The sequence below is a fragment of the Dama dama genome, chromosome 33 (assembly GCF_033118175.1).
Source record: "Dama dama isolate Ldn47 chromosome 33, ASM3311817v1, whole genome shotgun sequence".
Taxonomy (NCBI): Eukaryota; Metazoa; Chordata; class Mammalia; order Artiodactyla; family Cervidae; genus Dama; species Dama dama.
Genome location: NC_083713.1, coordinates 26,540,622 through 26,564,192, shown reverse-complemented (window position 1 = coordinate 26,564,192; position 23,571 = coordinate 26,540,622). Strand labels below are relative to the sequence as shown.

Genomic DNA, 23,571 nt, shown 5'->3' with positions numbered 1-23,571 from the left:
TTTGCCCCATTTTGTGACACTGTAATTGACCAGCTTGCTCAATACATTAAAAGGAAAGATCATATTTCTCTTATTGTTCTGTAAGTCTCAGACTACAGTATCCAGAAAACGTGACTTATTATAGGATTAGTTCTACTTCTTTTGTATACATAATAATATGCTAAAAATAGAAACCACTTGCAAAAAAAGTTTTATTTGGCCTTCAATGCAAAAGCAATTCAGATTTTATTTTATATTTAATGTAAACTTGAAAATCACCCTTGGAAATGGAATATTTTTTAATACACAAAATCCCTAAACAAGGTGCCTAGTTCTTTTTCCCTCATAAATTCCTTCATAGACAAATGCTCTCTAAAGCAATTTAAACTCCATTTATTTTTATCTTTTTTCCATTTTCCTAACCGAATGTTTCTGAGTTTTATTTATAACTGTCAAAGTTGCTTTGGAAACAACTTAATCTAAATAATGAATGCTGATGGTTACATTTGTATTCTAGCAACCCCTGGAAAGCAAGTGTGTCCAAATTTTACTGGGGCAATTAGCTCCTTTGCATTCTGCTGCTCCAATCTCTACAAGTATTTCTTCACAAAGCAAATAAAAGGATATTTAGTGCTCAATAAGGAAAGCAACTCATACTTCGCTTTCACTGGAAAGTCACACAGAGACTTCCAAAAGTAATAGTCTTTCCTTTGGGGAATCATCCTGTCTGTTTTAAGTTTCATCAACACCTGCCAAATTCTTCAAATAGAGAAAGTGGAAATTAAAAAAAAAAGTTTCATGCAAAATGCTGCAGCTTGAGTGATACTTCATTACCTTATAAGAATAATAAGCTCTATGTTTAGGATGATGTACTTAAGGCTTTGGCTGTGTTAATTAACTTAATTGTGTATTCATGCATGAGACATCTCAAATCAGCCTTAAAATTTCTCCTTCTTCAAGACATTTTCATGGAACTTCATAGCCACTTCTCTGCATATCAGGGGCCACCTGTTTGTAAGCTGGGTAATGTGCTGTTATTGGAAACTGCCTGAAGCATTGTGGAAATACTCTTAGAGAAATGTAAATACATATACAAGCAGTCCTTGACTTAAAGCACTTCACCTTACAGACATTTGCCTTTAGGGTGCTCAGCCAATTACACCCATCTTGTTACTTAATGACACTTAAGATGGATAGCAAACAGTGTCACTCTGCGTCTTGCTGTGCGCACTGTTTGGCTTCCCTGGCCCCTCGCCTGTAAACCTCATCCCTCCTGATCCCTTCCCCTGCAACAGTCCCTGTCTATGGGGCAAGTCCTTTGGCTCCACATCAGCTCCGTCATTCCTGGGGTTTCTCAAGAGTCCTGGTGGTATCAGAAAGAAAAGGAAGAGAAGGAGTAGGACTAAACAGCAAACTGGAACTAGAGGTGAAAAGCTGGGATGAAGAAGACGGGAGTGTCCAAAACTACACAGTAATAGAAATTACTTTTTGGTGGGTGATGAATTAATTTGAAAGGCAAGTTCTAATGTGTTCAGCCTCAGGTGAGAAGACAGTTGTTTACAACTATACAGGTGGTTCTTAATAGTTAAAATGGCCTACAAAAGGAAAAAGAAATCAATGCTTTCAGAATGACTTCCACCCTCTCTGATAAAGCTATGTGTGGAACTTGGAGATGACATAGGAAGCCTTGATTTTGTTGATTCAGTTTTGAATTCAGCTGTGCCCTTCAGTTTGACCATGATTGAAGCCACTGAAGCAACAAGATGTTGAGAAATCAGAGGATGAATAATTCATTTCAAATAAGAGTTGATTCATGCAGTTTTGAAATAGGCATTGCTTAACATCACTGGAAAGAAAAAACCTTCTCAAAGGCAAAACAGACTCTCTTCTTTCTGGGTGGGAAGAGGGAAGGAGGGCAGACCAGTATATCTGAAATTGCTGCAAGTCAGCCAGCAATGGGTAAAAGGAACAATTAAAGTTAACAAACCTGGATCTAGTCTCCGAATGATCATCATTGATTCCAAATCTCCCCAAAATGACACCTGTGAAATCTTTTTTAGGAAACCCTGAATTTTAAAATTGATGGGAGATATTTTTCAGGCCTCCTGTTTTCTTGCAATAAAAATATGGCAGAATTGTAGATAGCACTATCAAAACACACTAAATAGAATTTTATATGATTGTGATTACAACTGTTTATGTACACTAAATATTCTATAAATATATACTATATGTTATACACAGATACCAGCTTGCTCAATACAATATGATACTTGTCATAATATCTGCAGTGAGGAAGAAAAGTCCCTATATTCAAAGCTTTTGTGCTTGAGTGTTTTTTTAAATTCTTTATTGTCAGCAAATGTAGAAATGAGCTCTACCTCTAATAGTAATTAAACAGTTTCTACCTGAAAAATTATTCAGGAATTGGATTCCTAAAGCAAGAGAGAAATAACTATGAAATTCTGTCATAAAAATTATTAAAAGTTACCCAAGTTGTAGCTATTGAATTTTCACAGCTTGGAATATGTAGAACTTAATATTAGAAGAAAGATTTCCTTTATTCCAGTTACGTTTTATTTAAGATATTTGAATTGCTAATACTTTTTTTGACTCTTCAGTAATAACTTTAAATGGCAAGAGTTTAAGTTTTTTGAAATTTTTCTTTGTTCTTTCATGATTCTTCAATATATAATAACTAGAAAGTAGAAAATAATAGATTTTTAAAAATTAGCCCTTATAAAACTGAAATTTTATATATACTGAAAAAAGAACCAAGGCCTCATTATTAAACTGTGTTTAGCAGATAGTTCATTAGCCAAAGGAATGGTTTTGATTGAGGTGAGAGGGCTATTTTGTGCAGACTCCAGAAAATCAAGGTGTCCTATTGGATACTGTGAGAAGCTAGCTTTATCCACAAATTAAAACTTATATGACATTAAAGCACATACACTTTCCATAGTATTTAAATTTTCCTAGTGTAGGCATGTCCTGTCCCTATTTTATCTATCATGGGAGAATAGAGCACATGGATTTAGTTTTTGCTATTAAATCCTTTGTGAAAATATGGAAAGTAATACTGATGTTTAAAATAGGTAATACTGATGTAATGTGGAAAATTATATTAACTATATTTCTATTATAATATAATATAACTATATTAATTATATTTCTTTTTGTATGAAAAGGAATGCACTATTTACATATGGAGGCTCCTGTCAAAGTGATTCACAGAGATCTCAAGTCAAGAAATGGTAACGTAATCGTATGTTTTTATCTCACCTATTTTATTATAAAATACATGCACCTTTGTATAGAAATAAGCATCATGCTTTCCATATCTTTTGTAACCTGCTGTTTGACTCACACCTAATACCATGAAAATCTTTCCATTATTAATAAATTAAAAATCCTCCCCATTATTTCAAGGGGCTGCATAATATTGCAGTATATAAATAGCACAGAATATGGACATTTGGGTTTACATTTTTTTTCTATGATTAAAAAAAAAAGTTAAGCTTAATAGTTTTCAGCAAAAATTTTCAACACATCCCTAATTATTTATCTAGAATCATTTTCTAAAAGAGGTATTGCTGGATCCAAGCACATAGTGGTAGTGTATTTCTAACTTCTATTTTTAGATGACTCCCTGTACTAGCAGTTTTGAGTTTTGTTCTTGTTACTCCTGAATTATTTGGTGTAAATTTTTTATGTCACTCATATTACCTGGAGGAGTGCCCAAAAATGATCAGCGGGGTTTGGAAAGTAAAAGCTTTCTTTTTCTTCTTTCTCTTCTTCTCTGCTTCTTAAAGTTTATTTATGATCCTGTATTTTATAATTTGTAGAGTGAGCATTTTTAAATGACTTGCAGGATTAGATGTTACCTTCAAGTAGGAGTGGTAATGGAATGCTTCTTCCATTACGTCACTTGAAAATTAATGGAGAAAGGCAGTGGTGTTAGTTAACTAGCCAGCACTGAGGGCTTGCATCAGAGTTTGCTACTTAAAAAAAGAAAAAAAATCTTGATATCGATTCATTTGCATGCTTCAATTATTTACTTGTTTTCTAAGTGATTCTTCTAAAAACAATTTATTTTTAAAAAATCTTTAAATCATTGCAGTTAAAATGGGTACATACTAATAGTGTGATCCTTGGAATGGGTAGTCATGGTCAGTAGAGAAAGAGAACTCAGGAGTTTGACCAGCTGCCCAGGACCGTGACGTTTGTGGGGGTGGAGACAGGGGAGTTGTTGGCAGCTGCCACGCCTCAGCAGTTCAGGTTGGACCACCACCCCAACCCTGAAGTTGACTCTGGCTCACTGTTCTTGCCCTTTTCTAGGTTTCATCACTTATCCTTTAGCTTTCCTTAGATGTAAGTTTCTTAGAGCTAAAAACTTTTAATATACATACATGGGTTAACAGGAAGTCATTGGGCTTCCCAGGTGGCTCAGTGATAAAAAAAAATCTGCCTGCCATTACAGGAGACACAGGAGACATGGGCTTGATCCCTAGGTTGGGAAGTTCCCCTGGAGGAGGAAATGGTAACCCACTGTAGTATTCTTGCCTGGATAATCCCATGGACAGAGGCGCCTGGCGGGCTACAATCCATGGGATTGCAAAGAGTCAGATACAACTGAGTCACTGAGCACGCATGCACAACAGGAAGTCTTTGGGAAATAATCTAGAATCTAGTAGAAAGTATCAGAGTTTATGACTTTATATTTTCAATTCTTGCTCAGAATTTCAATCTAAATAAGTGTTCAATGTCTCTCCTTTTAATATAGTTTATCAGTATGTCTTAAATATCCCATGAGATAATGGTTAAATTATTCAAACTGTCTTTATGAAACTAACAGTGGAGAATGTTTGTGTTTTTTAGAAACTATAGTTGTGTAGTTACTTGATGGTAAAACACACACACACATTGAAACAATATAGAGCTAACTTTTAACAATTTTGGGAGGCAAGAGAGAACAGTAGGACTTTCATTTTCTAAGTTTTTTTTTTTTTCATTTTCTAAGTTATATAGTTTTATGATCTTAGATTTTTAAATAAACACTGATCTTATGAAAAGATAGAAGTATTTTTAAAATAACTGAATATAATATTAACAATATTTGAAAAATGTATAGCTTATTATATATAGTATTAGATTTAACCTTAGGCTATTTCTGTGTATTGGATCATGAAAAGATTATTTTCCCCACTTGTCAAGGTCATTAGTAATACCTAATAAGTACTGATAATATACTGTGTTCAAGGCACTGTGTGGCTTACAAAGGAAATGCTAGAAACATTCCTTTAGGATTCTGTCCTTGACCTTCTCCCTTCTTACATTTTATTCACCCACTCCCATAAAAGCCCTAATTGATCTTCGCACTGTCAAATAGATCTCAACTTCAAAACTATGTCTCTGCTTATTGAACATATTCACATAGGTACTTTGTATGACCCTAAAATGTGTTGTGTCCAAGTTGATCTTTTCATCTTCTCCCTATCCCCTAACAAATTATTCCTGCATTCCCTGTCTCAGTGAGTGACAATACCAGTTGCCTAATCCATAATCAGATTTTTAAAAAGGAGTTACAGTTTGATTGCCGAGTTCCTGTTATAACCATTATGCCATATTGCCTGTGTTTTATTTCCTCTTTGAGTCCTCTTCCTCCCCCATAGCCAGTTATCCAAGCCCAGTTGATTCTGCTTCCAACCTGTTTCTTGACTTGGTCCACTTCTCTCCTGTCCTTTTCAGAGACTTAGTGCAGGCATCATCACATCTCTTGGGCTACAACCCTGCCTGCACAGTGATCTCCTTCCTCATGTTCTGTTCCTCTTTGCACATTTGACCATTCCGTTCCTCGGCTTACAATTGTTCACTGGCTTTCCATTTCTGTCAAAGGCTCTTCCGGACCTGGCCCCTACTTTCCAAAACTGCATACCTCTTCCTCTGCTCCTGACCTTTTTCACAAGCTCACTCTTCTGCATGGAGAGCTGCTTTCCTCCCCCACTTCTTCTGGTTAGCTCTAATTTGTTCTTCAGGTCTCAGCATAGCATCATTTCTTCCGGGGAACTTCGACCTCCTTACAATTTGACTTCTTAGACTGCTGTTTGGTCCTATGGCAATCTCCATACCTCTCATCACAGAACTTATCCCACTTTATTATAGGTGTCTGCTTAACTCTGTTTACCATTAGACTGTGAGCTCCACCAGAGCACAGACAATGCCAGTCTTGCTCACCTTCCTCTGCTAGAACATAGTAAATGGCTTTGCCCACAGCATACACTCAACAAATATCTGTTAAATGAATGAATGTATAATGTAAATAGATGAGCATTATCTGCGCCTTCAAGAAAATTACTCTTAAACCAGGGGGAAAAACCATATTTACCATGAAGCAATAATGCTAATGACTTGCTCAGTAGAATGTTGACAGTCTGGCGTCAGAATCCAAGTGAAAATTTGGTTCCCTTGACTGCAGCTGATCTATGCCTTTTTTACTAGACAATGCTACATTTAATTTAAAACAGGGTCTTAAAGCCCTTTTAATCAGCACCTCATAGAATTAGTTTTGTATTTTTATTTTAATGTCAGCTCCTTTTTGTAAAATCTTCAGTGTGGTAAATACTTTGATTTTACCGTTCAGAATGCCACATGGAGGATAAAAATAGAAGTTTATGATTTTTTTCAGTATAACTCAAACTGGATGATTTTCATAATTTATCTTTTTTTCCCTTTTAGTTGTTATAGCAGCTGATGGGGTGTTGAAGGTAGGACTATTAATTTTTTTAATTTGAAGAAATTTGGTTAATTTCAGATGTAGGTTTTATGATTGATTGTTTTATTAGTCAGTAAAAAGAAAGTTGATACTCCTTTCTCTTTTCTCAGATCTGCGATTTTGGTGCCTCACGGTTCCACAACCATACAACACATATGTCCTTGGTTGGAACTTTCCCATGGATGGCTCCTGAAGTTATCCAAAGTCTCCCTGTGTCTGAAACTTGTGACACATATTCCTATGGTGTGGTGAGTTCATTTCTCATTTTTTGTTACTAAAGGGCATTAAAAAGCAAACAATGTACAGAAGCAGTGTGTAACAGTTTAACATGGTTTTAAAGCAATGATACTGTTCCTGGTAGAATATCCAGAGTGGTGGCAACAGAGAGAATATTTTTTATTAGAAGGTTTACTGTGATCATTTTTGAGTTATTTCATCCTGTGTTGAGAAGAAACCAGTGCCATTTGCAAGAAGCAAATTAGATGGATCCTCAAATAGTATTAGATCTGATGCCCTTCTGCTTTCCTGGGTGGACATATGACTATAGAATATCTCTATAAGTCAGTGGAAATGTAGATCCTTTAGAATGGAACTTCACTGTAGTGTGTTGCTCAAAAACCACCCATAGATACGCTAAATGAGTTAATTAACAGGAAATTTTTGAGTGTCAGCCATTAAAGTGATGAGTGAGTTTCCAGAGAATGCAGAAGAAAATGTACTTATTTGGTACATGGCCTTGCCCATGTCTGCTGCAGGTATCATAGCATGGCTGTCTGAAAGCTGAATCTAAGGTTTCACAGAAGAAGACTGGCCCAGCAACTTAGTTATAAGAATAGAATACTGCGGGCATTGGGGGTGGGAAGCTCAAGGAATAGAGACCACAGGAGCCAATCAGTGAAGAAGCAGAAGGAGGAGTTGCAAGAGGAGGAGTTTTGAGACCAATCATTCTTGAGGAATAAGTTGTATCTGAATTAGCAGAGAGGAAGAAGTGGGGCAACAGGGGAGTGGAGGGGTGGGAGGGGAGAGTGGGCAGGGCAGCTCTTTGTGGAGGAAGGAATTCATTGGAGCCTTTTTTTGAGGATAAGATTTTTATCCCTAAAACCGCTGTGTGTATATATATATATATATATACATATATATATATATATATCCTTTACAAAAAGCCCAAAATAGCATTTGGAGGGAATTCCCAGGCAGTTCAGTGGTTAAGATTCTGCACTCGCAATGCAAGGGGCACAGCTTCCATCCCTGGTCATGGAACTAAGAGCCCACATGCCTCTCACAGCCAGCAAGGCTTAAAAAAAAAAAAATAGTATTTGGAACCCCAGTCTTCACCTCTCATCTCTCGATCATACTGCCTCTCTATATTGTTACTTCTTTGAAGGACATTTTCACAGTAATGGGGGAGAAAGCTGTCTAACTTTAGACCAGACCAACATGCCTCTTCCTCCTGACTTTCTGTGTTTTCAACTAAGGTGATAGCTGATGGCACAGGAGCATTCCAACATTGTCAAACCCATTCCTGTTTCTTTAGAGTCAGTCGGACTCTAGGTACTTTCTGCTGGCCTCAGTAAGTTCTGGGCTGGTTTCAGTTCGCTAGCTTTTTCTGGCATACTACATCTTATGAATACCAGATGTATATAATATCAATTTTATTGCTATTGAAAAAAATCATATCATAAATGAAATACATGTTTTTGGTGAAAGGCTGGAATTGTAAAGCGTGGAAGACAGTAGTAGCATCAGGCTAAATATCTAATTTTCCTTAATTCTGTGTGTTTCTAAGAATGAAGGCTATCACTTCTTTAAAAAATTAACATCCTTTTCTTTTTAAATTATTATTATTTTATACTGGGATATAGTTATAACCTATTTTAGACAGTAATCAAATAGTTCTTATCAAAAGAAGGGGAAAAGCCCGGAAGTTCGTGAAGAAATATATTCTAAAGCTGATCCCGTATGTCAAAAGTTACTACATTCTGGGCTTCCCTGGTGGTTCGTTCAGTGCAGGGGACACAGATTCAATCCCTGCTCTGGGAAGATTCCACATACAACTAATTCTATGGGGACCTAAGCTCATAGATCACAACTACTGAGCCCACACACAGCAACTACTGAAGCCTGAGCACCTAGAGTCCAGGCTCTACAACAAGAGAAGTCTGTGTTCAGCAAAAAAGACCCAGCTCAGCCAAAAATAAATAAATAAATATACTTTTTAAGTTACTACATTCTAAAAAAAAATAATAAATTACTACATTCTAACCATCCTGCAAATCAACTGCTGGGGAGTATGAAAATGGAGAAATTTGTTGCAATTTAAGACTTTTTGTGAGATTATTTCCTCCTAATGAAGTTATGTTCCTTCATTTTAAAGTAAAAACTTATTTATTGTGTCAGGCACTGTGCTAGACACCAACTTAGGGCAATTTAAATTTGACTTTGCCTGCTTCTTGGGTCCAGCGTTTCATTTTATCCTGTGGAATCAGGAGCCAGCAAACTTTTTCTGTAAAGGACCAGATAGTAAGGGCCACTTACAGTGTCTCTACTGTATATTCTTTTGTTTTATACAACCATTAAAAACTGTTAAAGGCACTCAGCTGTCTGTAGGGACCATAGTTCTCACTCTTTCCCCTTGCCTATGGATGTAAACATGTATAAATATATTTAGATGGTTAGTGTTTTTAAGTTCCATTGCACATTTATGTGATTTAGAAGACTTTTAAGGCTCATTTTAGCACTCTACAAGTTCTCGGGCAGTGTTTTTACTTTTAAAAGTCTCCCCACATCTTGGAATTTCCCTGCCTCTGAAATCTTTGACTGGAAGGACACAACTGTGAGTTCTGTATAGAGTGAATTTTGGGGTTCAGTATTATCTCATTTATGAAAGCTCAGTTCACACTGCCTTTTCCCAAAACTTTACAATTGCCCAGGACTTTGTTTAAATGTACCCACCTGCTTTTCCTTAGCTGAAATGGAGTTTTGGTTCCAGTGACCAGGAACAAATTCCCTTCCACATAGAAATTACAAAAGATATGAAGAAATGACTTTGTGGAGCTTATGGTCTTTGCTGTATCTTTCTATAATCCATTTCACTCATTCCGCTCATTTCACTCATTAAACACCCCCCACCACATTAAATGTAGTTTAAATCAAGACTTCTGAACCTGCAAATGTTCAGCTTATTTTATTAAAAAGCTTTCCCTTCAACGAACTGCTCACCACTACTCAGTAGATGGGCCTTGAACCTTTCTCTTTATGAATTAGGTTTTCAATATTTACTGATTCTACTTTTGTTTTGAGAGATTGAAAAGTGAAAGTGTTATTTGCTCATTTGTATCTGACTCTTTGTGACCCCATCAGGCTCCTCTGTCCATGGGATTCTCCAGGCCAGAATGCTGGAGTGGGTTGCCATTTCCTTGTCCAGGGGATCTTCCTGATCCAGGGATCAAACCCAGGTCTCTTGCATTGCAGGCTAATTTGTTACTGTCTGAACTACCAGGGAAGCCTTGAGAGATTATCAAACGCTTAACAGTTCTTTCTATCAAGTAATCAATCTTACAGCAAACCTTAGAGCCAGTCACTGAACCTTTCCAGGGCTGCTCTATATTTACAGATCTGTGTTGCTTTTCAGAACTTGTTTGCTTCAGTCACATGCTTTTGAATATTAATTCTGTATTCCTGTTAGAGTCTTCTTTTAACTGGGTGGGGCGGGGGAGGGTAAGCCTTTTCAGTAAATCTGTTAGTTTTAAAATAGCAGCTGCTCTTTCACTGTCTGAAAGAGAGAGGTTTACTCAGAATGCTGGTTATTCTTACCCCGTGGCTGCATCAGCCGAATTCCATTCAGAAAAGTACACATATGCTAATTTAGCTATAAAAAACAAATCAGGATTTTATTTAATCATGACTCCTTCCCGTTTTACTCTCAACAACATTAGTGAAAGGAAAAGGACAGAGCGTGCTTTATGGATCCTGTTTGTTTAAACAATCACAATTTTTTTAAAATCAAGAAAGCATTCCATGCCCAAGGTAGTAGTCCAGGAGAGGATAGTTGTTAAGGTAGGGACCATGTTAGTTTTAGAAGTTTATAGTCCATAAACTTTGAAAATGATATCTATCTAAGGAAGCAATGCAGATATTGAGAGTTTTTCATGTCCTTTCAAAACAGGTGAGTAAGCAGGACTTCTTTGTCAATAGGTATATTTGGTTGCATAAGACATCCCATAGTTCATTAGAAGTCTGTTCCATTCATTGAGCCCCCCCTACTCACATAGCAGTCACATGCAGATGAATAAGACCATAAAAAACAGTTGTCATTTTTGAAACCCACCCATAAAACCCCAATGTATTTTTGCTTTTTATTTTTCTTTCTCAGACTTGCTGTAAGAATTTAGCCCTTCATAGACTTAAAGTCCCTGGCCCTCTGCAGCTTAATTAACCTTTGGCTCTTCTTAACACATTGTGAGACTAGCCAGCCTTGTACAGCCTTAAAATAAACGTGCTGGTGAAATGCCAGAAATGGATCTTGTGATCCTTGCTTCTACGCTGGTAAACTTCACTAAGCAGGCCATTGTTTGTATTTTATAAGGAAGTAGATTTTTTTCTGTCCTCTTCTGATGACTTCTCTTGAAGGAGTGTTTAGGATATTATCCACAAAAAAGAAGAGTTCAGGAAAGCCAGAATCATTGAAGAATAAGCGTTCTGAGAACCCAAGGCCTAACCACTCTTTAAAAACAAAGCTCTCCTAATGGCAATGCAGAAAGGATTACCTGCTCCAAAGCTTCTCAGCCAAGACCAGTTTTGAAAATAGAGCAGCTTCAGAGTGAGCATCACGGCTTCCTTCGCTTGTCTGTGAGCCCTGTTCCAGAACCACCCAGCTCAGGTAATGGCTTTCCATTGTTTGTAAAAGAAAAGGCAGGAAAAGTACACAGCCTTGTCCAAGTTTCTCTTCTGTAAGCTGAAAATAGAAATTTTCCTTGCAAGCCCAGTTTAAATGTAGGGATGTCTCAATATAACATGAGTTGGAAAATATTTTTAAGGTGAAAGATCACAATAATGTTTGGCCTGCATCCCCATAACTGATATTTTCAGGCATAGTTTAATATATTTTTAGACCTCCAAGTGATTTCCTCAACTAAGTTACTTTTTTTGTGCCAAATGTGATTTTGCTCAGTAAGAAAAGCTGTTGCCCTATCTCACATTACCTACTTTTTGATACATTTCTGAAGCTGGCAAATAAATAATAGGGAATCATGAGATGCACTGACCCTGGAATTCAACTCAAGATCTCATTTGGGCTTCGGGATCCAGCAGTTCAGGATGCCACTCTTGCCAGTTTCACATCCATTAGGTGGCTACTCCCTGGGGTAGGTCTTTAGAGACACAGGAGGGAATAGATTGAAACCATCTTATTTTTTCCAGGGTTGGAACCCTTGGAGAAATATAACTCTGATCCTATTAGATTTTTGGACACTTCCCAGTGGAATATTTTGGGATAAAGAATGGCATAAATCTTTCTCTGGTGTCATTCCCCATGCTCTTAGCTCTGCATCTGGCCCCACAAAAAACCCAAGCAGCTTTTGTGTGTGTGTTGGCGGGGGGGTTGGGGAGGGGTGTATTGTGCAGACAGGTCAGAAGGCCAGACTCTGAAAGGAGAGGCACCAGGCTGCTCATCTAAACATTTTGGTGTCCTGGGCATTTGAGGCACAGTCATTCTTTCCAGAGAATGCCAAACCCCTTCATTTTCTTGCTCTTTGTACCCCTGCCCCTCCCAACCCCAACACCAGGAAGTAGTGATTGCAGTACATCGAGGGGCTTCATTTCCTGCTCAGCCCTCTTGCTCCTGCCTGTCTCCACCACCACCACCATCCCCACCCACTGCTCCGTGTCAGGCGACCACGTACCTGTTCTGGCTCCCACCTTTCCTGTACTTCCAGCATTTGCGCAAATCAGCCCCTTCTGGGGTGCCCCTTACCTTTTCCTAATCACTTCTGTGACTCAAACAGAATTATTCAGTAGCTCTTCTAAAGAAGTACCTTACACACTTGATTAAAAGCCCAAAGAAGCTTCAGGGAATTATTTTTCTCCTGCTTGAGCAGCATCTGCCAATTTCCCTGATTTTCCTGCTAATTATCTTAGTATATTAGCCAGAACTCATTTAACATGTTATGGCTCGAGTAAGACTGAGCACTGGGTGAGGAAAGAGTGGGTATTGGATTGGCGTGAGTGGAGTGTATATTCTCAGTCTGCATTCTTATTTAGAAATGAGTTTTTGTTTTCAGAACAACAGAAATGTCAAGCATAGGTGCCATGTGTCTTTGCTTCTGCCTTGGCTCCAAACCTACCTCAACTAGGGCCTGTTGCACTCTTATTTCTTCCATCTCTATAGTTATCTATTGTTGAGGCCTTGACTTTCAGGGTGAGACAGCAAGTTCATATTCTAGCTCTGTCACCTGATAACTGAATGCCTTAGGGCAAGTTTATTTAACTTCCTTAAGCTTTAGTTTCCTCATCTATACAATGAGAAAGATATCTATCTGATGGAACTGAGATTAATCATGATAGCATACCTAAAGGCTTAACAGAGTACCTGGAATATAATCACTCAATAAATGATAGTGGCTGTTATTATTATGCTATTATTGATAAAATTGTAATTGTTTTTGCACTTCACAAAAGTATCCGTAGACTCAAATCTGGATACTCATTTGTATAAATAAAGTGACAGAATGTAAACATCTCCATTGTGGTTGTTGTTTACTTGCTAACTTGTGTCTGACTCTTTGACCCCATGGACTATAGCTGGATGGGCTTCTCTGTCCATGGGTTTTTCCAGAAAAGAATACTGGAATGGGTTGCCATTTTCTGCTGCAGGGGATCTTCCCAACCCAGGGATTGAACCCATATCTCCTGCATTGACAGGAAGATTCTTTACCATTGACCTACCTTGGCAGCAAAAATCTCCATGACTCAGAGTTTAAAGAGAATACAAAATCATTGGCTTTTTTCAGCATTTCCCACATCAATTTGCTTTGTTTCAGCATTCCAGTGGGAATTTATTAATCATGCTAATCTCAAGGATTGCAGAGAGATAACATATACATACATTTGCACACACATGCACATGCATACAGCCTATATATGTACATAGGTGTTTATTACATTTTAGAATATAATATAATAAATTATATCATAGGTGGATGAAAATAAATCCCTTAGACTGACTCATTTTGAGAAAGATTTCTCCAAAACACAAAATCTAAATGTTAGTTTTGCAAGTATCTACCATTGTGGACTAAGTGGTTTAGCCAGTGATTTGCATTTGGGGCTCAATTTTCTTTTTAATGAGACTGTTATTGAAGCTTTGAAAATATGTTTGAATTCCCAGTCATTTTCTTATAGAGAAATTTATCAGAGATTGAAGGTGCAAAGAGTTTTGACTAACAAAGTGTAAAATCTAGTTTATGGTGATCCATGAGAATTCTGTTAATATACAAAATACAGTTAAATCACTTAGGCACATCGGTTTCATAAAATTTTAAGCCCGGATCTAGATATTCTACTTCCTAAAGTGGATTTTTTAAAATAAAAGAGAACAGCAGCAACAACAAAATATATGTACATGTATGAAATATATGGAAGAAGCCCTATGCATGAATATATATGTTTTGCCCAAGTTTCTATAGATGGAGTTGGTTGTGTCTGGTAATTGGATATAGTTAAATGTTAAAGTTTCAGTAATATACCAAAAATATAAAGTACAAGAATAAAATTCCATTTCCTTTTTGTTCCAGGTTCTCTGGGAGATGCTAACAAGGGAGGTCCCCTTTAAAGGTTTGGAAGGATTACAAGTAGCTTGGCTTGTAGTGGAAAAAAACGAGGTAAGACTACGATTCCCCATTCAGGTACATAGATCAGAAAACAGTATTGGGGTTTTGCAAAAGACTTTTTCATCTTCTTCAAATTGAAAGTAAGTTCACGCTTATGGAAAGATTAGCAGTAGGAGCTAACACAAAGGGTCAAAGTGATGTTATTCCTCATGAATGGACCCTTTACATCTAATTGTTGCAGCTTCACGTCGTGATGCTGTAGATCAAAAATTGTACAAGTACTGTACTAGTTTCTCAGTCTCAATTGTAAAACCTAGGGGTTTGTTCTTAGTGATGAAAGAAGCCATTGCGTCCAAGGTAGGGGAACAGTTTAACTCCATCTCCTGCGTTTAGGACATCTTTTTTACTGTCCGGGAGTTGATATATCTGTAAGAGACCTTCAGCTACTTCAACTTACCTCTCCCAGCAGGAGTCACTATAGTACAAGAAACTGTCGCTTAGATGAGAATTTCAAAAATAAAAGAAGAAAAAATAGTTTCAAAAAAGGGAAAAATTACAGTTTTGCCACCTACGTTGAACACTACATTGAAGATGAGCTCCTCACTGGAATTGGCGAGGCAGTGGCATAACTGTTCCCTTCTTCATGCAGAGCCTTTCCATTTCAAAAGAACTTCAGTGGCGTAAACAGCGTTTGTGCTGTGTCCCCAGCCTCGCTTTTCTTCTTCCCACAAATTGAGGCTTTCAGTTAGTTGGACCTATGAGCCTACATCAGAGAACATGGTACATTCATATCAAAGAGAGCAACTACATTTTGAAAGGTTTAAAATTGTGACTGAAACGCACAGCCATGGAAATTCTCAGCATAAAGATGAAGCATCCAATATCAAGGTATTATGAGAACTTAGATCAAGTGATGGAAGCACGCAGTTGTCTTTGCAACACTGCAAAACAACTTTATTTCACAAAACTTCTTCATTTCCACATCTTATCTGTGCCCGCCACAAAAGGGAAGGGTGCAGCCTTAGGATAAAATAATTTGCAAAAAGGTGAATATGTAGTAATATTCCCTTTTTAATGCCTTAAAAGAATTAGATTGATCTGCTCTCCATGGTGAGTGCAGGAACAAACTAGATCAATCAAAAAGCTGCTATTGACTGAGAGAAGCCAAGTTTTCATATTTATATCACATAATCCACAGTTACCTTATTAATTTGTCCTCCTGAGCCATTGAGATTGGATGAAGTATTCATGATAGCTGAAGTTGATGGGAGAGAGCTGCCAATTTAAAGAAAAATGAAAAGGTGTAATATTTAAGAATGTGTGTTACTCATTGTTTCACAGAGGCTGTTCTGTTTTAATTAAATGTGGAGGTTTTTCCTGGTGTGCTATTCAATCAGACCTCACACACAGTGTAACTGATTATTTTCATGGTATGAGAACCCACTTGTTTCTATTCAGTTTCTTTTGCCAGTGAGATGATTAGACATTTAGTTCTGGGTTGACAAATAGAGTAAAGAAGGTTATTGACCTTCTGTTGACTTTGGAGCAGAACATTCAATGTCATTTTTTTTCCTCTGTATCATTTCAGAATAAAGTAGGAGGAAATTTTATTTTAAAGCTGACTGAACTCTCCAAATATGTATAAGACAGAGTAATTAATATTTTTAAATAATATTTCATCTAAAGGAGGGCAGAATAGCTGTGAATCTAAAGCACTTTGAAAATATTGGAGCATCCATCAAGGATTTTTAAAGTTGAAGAAAAAAATTAATTTAGAAGCTGCCTTTGAGTAGTTGACTTGAGGCTTGAGAATCCCCCATAAATAGCCTTCAGGACCTCCTCAATGGGTACATGAGGAGGCCATCTCCCTGTTTCTCTCTAGGGAATCCCCTAGAGTGTACTGTTTTATCCATGGGGTGATCTGATAATCAGCTAATAACAGATGAAGACTATTCAAATGTCTCCCCTATTGTATTTATTAAATATAATAGTCAGTTGAAAGAAACCCACATGGTGAAATATATTTTCTCAACTTTCTAGTGAACCAAATGCAGATTGGGTGCTACAAGGGTATTTATCCATTCTCATTCTGCACATTTATTTCATTTATCAGAAATATGGAAATTAAGTTCAAATGTAGTTTCCATTGTCATCATTCAAGAAGATGGCTTCATTTCACCTCATAAATAGTGGCCCTTATTATCAAAACAAATTCTGTTGAGATAGCATTAAAATAATTCCCAAGGATTTATTTTATAATAAAATTGAGACTTTGACTTAAATATAATTTATAAAAATCCCTTCAACTTGTAATTATTTTATTTTATTTATTTTTGCTCTGGAATAGCTTGGGCTATTGAGTTGAAAAGAGAAAGCTGTAACTGTTTTTCAAAGGCCTCATTTAAATAAAGAATGACATGTTTAAACTTTCAGGGAGATATTTTAAATGTGAGCTAGTTATCCTAGACTCATTGGAAGTTGCAAAAATATTACAAAGAATTCTGTGTACCCTTCACTCTGCTTCCCCCACTCATGAGACATATATATATATATATATATATATATATATATATATATATATATATATATATATATATATATACATATATATATATATATAAAATATCAGAACCAGAAACTTGACACTGATTACTGTTAACTAGACTCTAGAGCTTATTTGTTTTCACCATTTAGGGTTGCTTTTTGCATCTATAGGAAGATCAATACTTTCTAAAAATTATATCTGAAGGCCTTTGATTCCAAACCCCTAATAATGAAATAAGGTCTTCAAACAATAACTTTTTCTATTATTAAATTCTATTGAAGCTATAATCCACAAAATGCTGTTAAACTTTACAAAGCAAACAATGAACCATTATAGAAGACAGGAAGTTAAGAGAGTATTACTAATTTTTAAATCTTACAGGTATGTCTGTATGCCATTGGACTTTCCATAAAACTCAATTAGTAGTCATTCAGAATGTCCTGGCAGTATAACTCCATCTTTTCAAGTACATAAATGTGTTTTATTCTAAGTAGCAAAACAACTATTCTTTACTAACATGGAAATCCTCAAGAACTTAATCCATTTTTCTTGACTACACTTTAGAAAAAGATAATAAACTTGACTTAAAAAATAATTATTGCATCTTATGTAGAAAATAGTGCAAAAAAAAGAATATAATCTTTAAAAAAAATGTCATGCCTAATTTAGTGATTGGGAATTATTTTAATTTTCAATTTGAAACTTTTATTTTTAAATATTTAAGTTTTAAGTAGTGTTGCAAACCTGGTGCTAATATCTGATTGTTTCACAATGTTTTAATAGAATACCCACAGTTATATAATCACACTTAAATATTTTAGATTCTCTTTTAATGTACTTTTTAGTGCAACAAAATAATCCCTTACATAGTGTCTGAGTCTCAATTTAACTGATATTTGAACATGTCAGATAATTTAAAATAATTATGTCTCCTTTTTAATGTCTCACTTGTGGTATCTAAAAAGTTTGTCAGTATGAAAAGATCCACACCTATATTCAGCCAGTTCACATTTCAGTTCTTTGAAAATGTGCTAAAGTTACATTGAAAATGTTACCAGTTAGGAAAACTTGTCTTTCAATACACATGATGTGTGTTCAGTCACATAATTGCAGTCACTGTTTATATTAGTTGACACCCCAAAGATCTTACTTTTTTTTTTAAGTAAACTCTTGATTTTCTTTACTTTCATGAAAAGGTTTCCATTTCTCATTACAGTAAAATAATAGTGCCGTTTACTACATCCTACTCTAGTCTATGAAATCACCAAACCAGAGGTTTAAAAATGTTTAGTGTAGTCTCTAACTTGCAGAGTTGCCTTTTTTTTTTTTTTTAGCTTTGCTTTAAAGTTTTATTTATTTTGGTTTTCTGATTTTAATTCCAAATACAGATTGTCTGTTATCTTGCAAAGACAACTATTTTTCTAGTTTTATATGTAGCCTCCTCCAAATCCAGTGAAATTGTTTTAAGTTTTTTATCTGCAAAACGTCTTGGCAAATAACATTGTAGAAAAGATCTTCCTACTACAGAGGTTCTCAGCTCTGTCACACCTGTGAGTGCCTGCTCAGTCGCTTAGTCGTGTTCAACGCTTTGTGAGCCCATGACTGTAGCCCACCAGGCTCCGCCATCCATGGATTCTCCAAGCAAGAATACTGGAGTGGGTTGCCATTTCCTCCAGGGGTTCTTCCCGACCCAGGGATCGAACCCCAGTCTCCCATGTCTCCTGCATTGGCAGGCAGATTCTTTACCACTGAGTGATCTGAGAAGTCCCCTTCATACTCAATACTCTGTTTATAAGAACTATTTAATGCTCCCTCTTTTTCCCTGAAAGGAAATTCAGTGGTAATACAGCCTACTACACACATTGTATTTTAAGTCAACATAATGCTTTAAATGTAATATAAGGAAGAAATAAATATGTACTGCACTGTATAAATGCTCAGGCATGATGACAGTAGAGATGATAATGGAACATTTTTAGATGCTTACACATAAATAAATAGAATTCAACAGCTACAAATGCAGAATAAAGATGGTTTATTGTGAGTATTAATGATTCCAGTACCATGAGCAGCACTATATTGTAGGCAAGATTTTCCCAATATTATGGAAAGGTTATGAATAATGCAAAAATCAATATACCCTTGATTTATTTCATTTAGTAGTTGCATTCATAGAAAGTTCAGAGTATTTTTAAAATATTCAAAAAATACTCTACTTATAAATCAAAGTTAGAGTCTAGGTTCAGAAAAATATAAAGCTCATTGTTTTCTTGTCTTACTTACATGAATGCACATGGGGCATTTGAAATGTGGTGGAATGCAGGAGAATTTTTAATCAGGCTTTATGATATATTGAAAGATGGTCAGCATTCTTGACCTGCTCTAGGTACAACCCTCCAGACTTTAAAACAAAAATGTCTCTGTAGATTTGTAAACTGCCTCTGGGAGAATTACATGTTCTATGAGAAGCACTGCTCTAGAATGTTAGAACAAGACTAGTCTTCACATTATATTCTTTGTTCTATCAAGTCCTTATGTTTTATGGGTTTGGCTAAAACTAAGCCATGATGAGTCATCCATTCAAAATGTCTCATTTGCCACTGAGAAAATACTTCTGTAAAATTATCTGTGTGCTCAAGATGTTTTCAGAAGTTGTACACCTATTGCCAAAGCTTAACTGGTTTCCTAGTTACCTGGCCTATTTGTAATTTTCATAGTTACCTATAAAAATACAGTGATAGGTTCATGGTTTAGATTTATGTAAGTTCTAACTTGCCCCTCTCCTACTGTAGTTTCTTTTGACCAGATTCTATATTTTGTTGCATTTGTTGTTCTGAACCTGATTTCTTCATCCACTATGATTCCTCTTTGGAGGAAAAGGTAAAGTGTCATTAGAGATTAGACACTATGAATCTAAACATAAATTCTCTCCAGTCACATATTAATCAAAGGATGTTTTAAATTTCATGTCTTGTGTATGCTACTAAATTAGTTCTTTCATATCTTCCAATTAGTATTTCCTTCCTTTAATGAGAAAATGCCTGTATTTTGTTTTGTTTCAGCTTATTTTTTCTTTCTCTCTTATAGAGATTAACCATTCCAAGCAGTTGCCCCAGGAGTTTTGCTGAACTGTTACATCAGTGTTGGGAAGCTGATGCCAAGGTATATACATATATATATATATATATATATATATATATATATTTGTTGTTGTTGTTGTTGTTCTGAAATCTCACTTGATTGTCTGGCTTTGAGTTTTTAAAATGTGGGTTAATCAAATTCATTACAGAGCAAAACAGGGTTGCTGCCCCTTTGAGCCCCAGATTGACTGTGAAGGCTTTCTGCTGACATTTGCTTGGCAGACCTACAATCTCATTACTGGCTCTTTCTTACAGCACTCTGGCATTCTTGAGTCAGTGGAAAAGAATTTTGTTCCTTGTTTTTAATCTTCAAGAATAACTCTTGCACATTCACGTTATATAAATACTAGCACACCGTGCTTATTATAAACCAGGCACTGTTCTGAACACTTTAAGTATATCAACTCCTTTATTTCTCAGAATATCTCTATGAACTGGGTATTGTTAGTATCCTCATTTTACACATGAAGAACCAAGGCACGGTTAAGTAGTGAGGTCAAGGCCACACAGCTTGTAAGTGGTGGAGCTGGAGGCTGAACCCAAGCTGAGTGACGTTGAGTCCCTGCACTTAACCCTCCACACCACATTGCCTCTCTACACTAGAAGTCCAATGCGCTATCCATTGCACTACAGAGCCCGACCACCACATTGCCTTTCTAACCAAAGACCATGCAAAAGTAGCACTCTAGAGAAGCTCGATATGCACTCCCTGTGGAGTTTCAGTGATGTTTTTTAAGCTATCACAATAGAGTTGGAAAAATTCCAAAATTGAGGCTCTCATGTGGTTATCACATTCAAGCACAAATGGCCCATTTCCCTTCCCTGCAAAGATTGGTTTAAAAGACTGTCACATACGTACAGAAGTGTTTATAGATAAAATGATAGGCGAGTCTTGGCTTTGCTTCAAAATACAGTGAAGGGAAATGAACAACGGTATAGATTAAGTAGGATGGGCCGTGATGATTTTTGGAGTGATAAGTATACGGAGGGTGTTCTCTCTACTTTGGGGTATGTTTGGAATTTGCTGTAATAAAAAGTTTAAAAAGGGTCCTCACAGATGAAATATTAGAATAAGAGAGATAGACTCAAGAAAAGAACTAAAATTTTAAAGTTCAAATTTCTGCAGTCTTTCATGGAAATAAGTGTATCACAAACTGACCTTTTAAAAGATAGATCTAGAAAGAAAGAAAGAAAAAAAAAAGACTTGAGAATGGAATTTCCTCCTTAGTTTAAACCCAGTCCCTATATGACCTTCAAGAAGAATGAATGGTAATAACGCACACAGCCATTCCCTTCATCTCCTCAGGGGAGGTCTCTGGACCCCAGTAGAATCCATGGATGCTCAAGTCCCTTATATATAATGGGGTGATTCAGTCACGATCCTTCCCTTCACCCTAACTGGGGTTACACTTCCTTGCATTCAACAGCCAACTTGAACTCTGGTTGGTTGAATCCATGGATACAGAAAGCTGTGGTTTGTCTAGACGAAGTAACTCAGAAACACTTGGTGAGTATGGGAATCGTGTTAACATCACACAATTCAGGGTGAATCGTAAGTAAAGCACACTGTTCCATTCCACAAGTGAGAACAGCTGAACTCCAAGCACATCATCGTGGCCAGTAGTGCAGCAACGGACACAGAACCAAGACACCGCTTCTCCCCAGCCTTGTGCGTTTCACCCTGGCCCTGATAAACCAGCAGGCTCAATCCGCGCTCACTCCTGTTCGTCAAACCACCTTCACCCTTTTTAAAGTCCTGCATTTACTGTTTTTTTTTTATTAAAGAATTTAACAATTTTTAAACTGTTTAGTATTTTTGTTTGGGATTACTATTGTTTTATGAATTTTTTTGACAAAGTTGATAGGTTTTGAATGGTCTGTCTTGCCCCTCTGTGGGCCCTACTTTCGTGCGTGATTTGGCAGAATATGGGGCTTCTTAAGCATGAAGAGAAATGCCTGCACTTTGCAACTAATCCGGTGGAAATTATAAGTGGCTATTTGCAAGCTTTCTGTAGAATATTTATTTTATACGATTAAAATACAGTCTTTTCATATGCTACCACTTATATATCCATTGTGGCATATTTGGTCATTTGGGTAGTATTTTTCTCTCTGATGTGAAAGTGGAAGTCGCTCAGTTGTATCTGACTCTTTGCAACCCCATGGACTACATAGTCCATGGAATTCTCCAGGCCAGAATACTGGAGTGGGTAGCCTTTTCCTTCTCCAGGGGATCTTCCCAACCCAGGGACCAAACACAGGTCTCCCGCATTGCAGGTGGATTCTTTACCAGCTGAGCCACCAGGGAAGCCCAAGAATACTGGAGTGGGTAGCTTATCTCTTCTCCAGGGAATCTTCCTGACCCAGGAATCAAACTGGGGTCTCCTGCATTACAGGTGGATTCTTTAGCAGCTGAGCTATCAGGGAAGCCCTTTCTTTCTGATACTCAAATAGAAATTTCACCCGAAATTATTAGTGCTAAATTACATGAATGCAACTAGATCACTGTAATTGTAATTATATTTCAGTATGCAAAGCAGGTTTTTAATTTCTTAATCTGTAACTCTGTACTACATTAATTAAAATTCTAAGAATATACATTTATGGTATATTAATTAAATGATAGTGTAAACACCTACACAATAAGGACATTAGATCCAGAGCTGATGCCATGAAGCTGGCATATCTTTTTAACAGGTAGTAAGCTGATGCTTCTTTAATACCAGAGAAATCTTGTCTTCTAGCACTGTGAAGTATGAAGAAAGTTTAGATCAGTTTTTTTTGTCTCCTAAATTCATGGCATTTTATTCTAATACAACTAATTATGCCCTTTTATATTCAATTTGATTATGCCTCCAGCTCACATTTCTAAGTCATTGCTCTCTCCTCTAGACATACCTTACACACCTTCTTTATTCCCGAAAGATGTTCTTTTCCTTCTTTGCTTTCCCCTCCTGATGACCTCATCAAGCCTTCCCCAGTTATCCTGTCTCCCCTGCCCATACTAAGTACTCCTTTTCCTGAACCACAATCTGGGCTACTGCCTCATTTTGTGCTGTTGCAATTTTTAAAATATCTTTTCTTCCTGAATGGATTACAGGCTCCATGAGGGAAGAGAGTTAGTTTTTCTTTGTTTCCCTATAGCATCTTCTGTAAATTTAGCAAGTAGATGTACAATTTGTTGTTGACCAAAGTGGCCAGACCAAGGTTTATTTCCTGAGAGGCATGTTTTAGTTTTCTGGCTAGAAGGAAGAAAGGATTAGTCATCAATCGTGTCTGACTCTTTGCGACCCCATGGACTCGGGCTTG

The 23,571-nt window shown here is 36.7% G+C and overlaps 1 protein-coding gene across 5 annotated transcripts in view; it reads left to right on the top strand.

Annotated features, from left to right (window-relative positions):
- Positions 1 to 23,571, top strand: part of MAP3K20 (mitogen-activated protein kinase kinase kinase 20) — a 164,348-nt gene that overhangs the window by 81,378 nt on the left and 59,399 nt on the right. For all 5 annotated transcript variants that reach the window (XR_009691788.1, XM_061135597.1, XM_061135598.1 and 2 more), the window contains 5 exons: positions 3,168 to 3,233; positions 6,715 to 6,743; positions 6,862 to 6,999; positions 14,542 to 14,628; positions 20,210 to 20,284. Coding sequence is in view for 4 of the 5 variants with exons in the window: in XM_061135597.1 (XP_060991580.1) it covers positions 3,168 to 3,233; positions 6,715 to 6,743; positions 6,862 to 6,999; positions 14,542 to 14,628; positions 20,210 to 20,284 (395 nt within the window). In the remaining variant the exon portion in view is untranslated. The remainder of the gene's footprint in view (positions 1 to 3,167; positions 3,234 to 6,714; positions 6,744 to 6,861; positions 7,000 to 14,541; positions 14,629 to 20,209; positions 20,285 to 23,571) is intronic.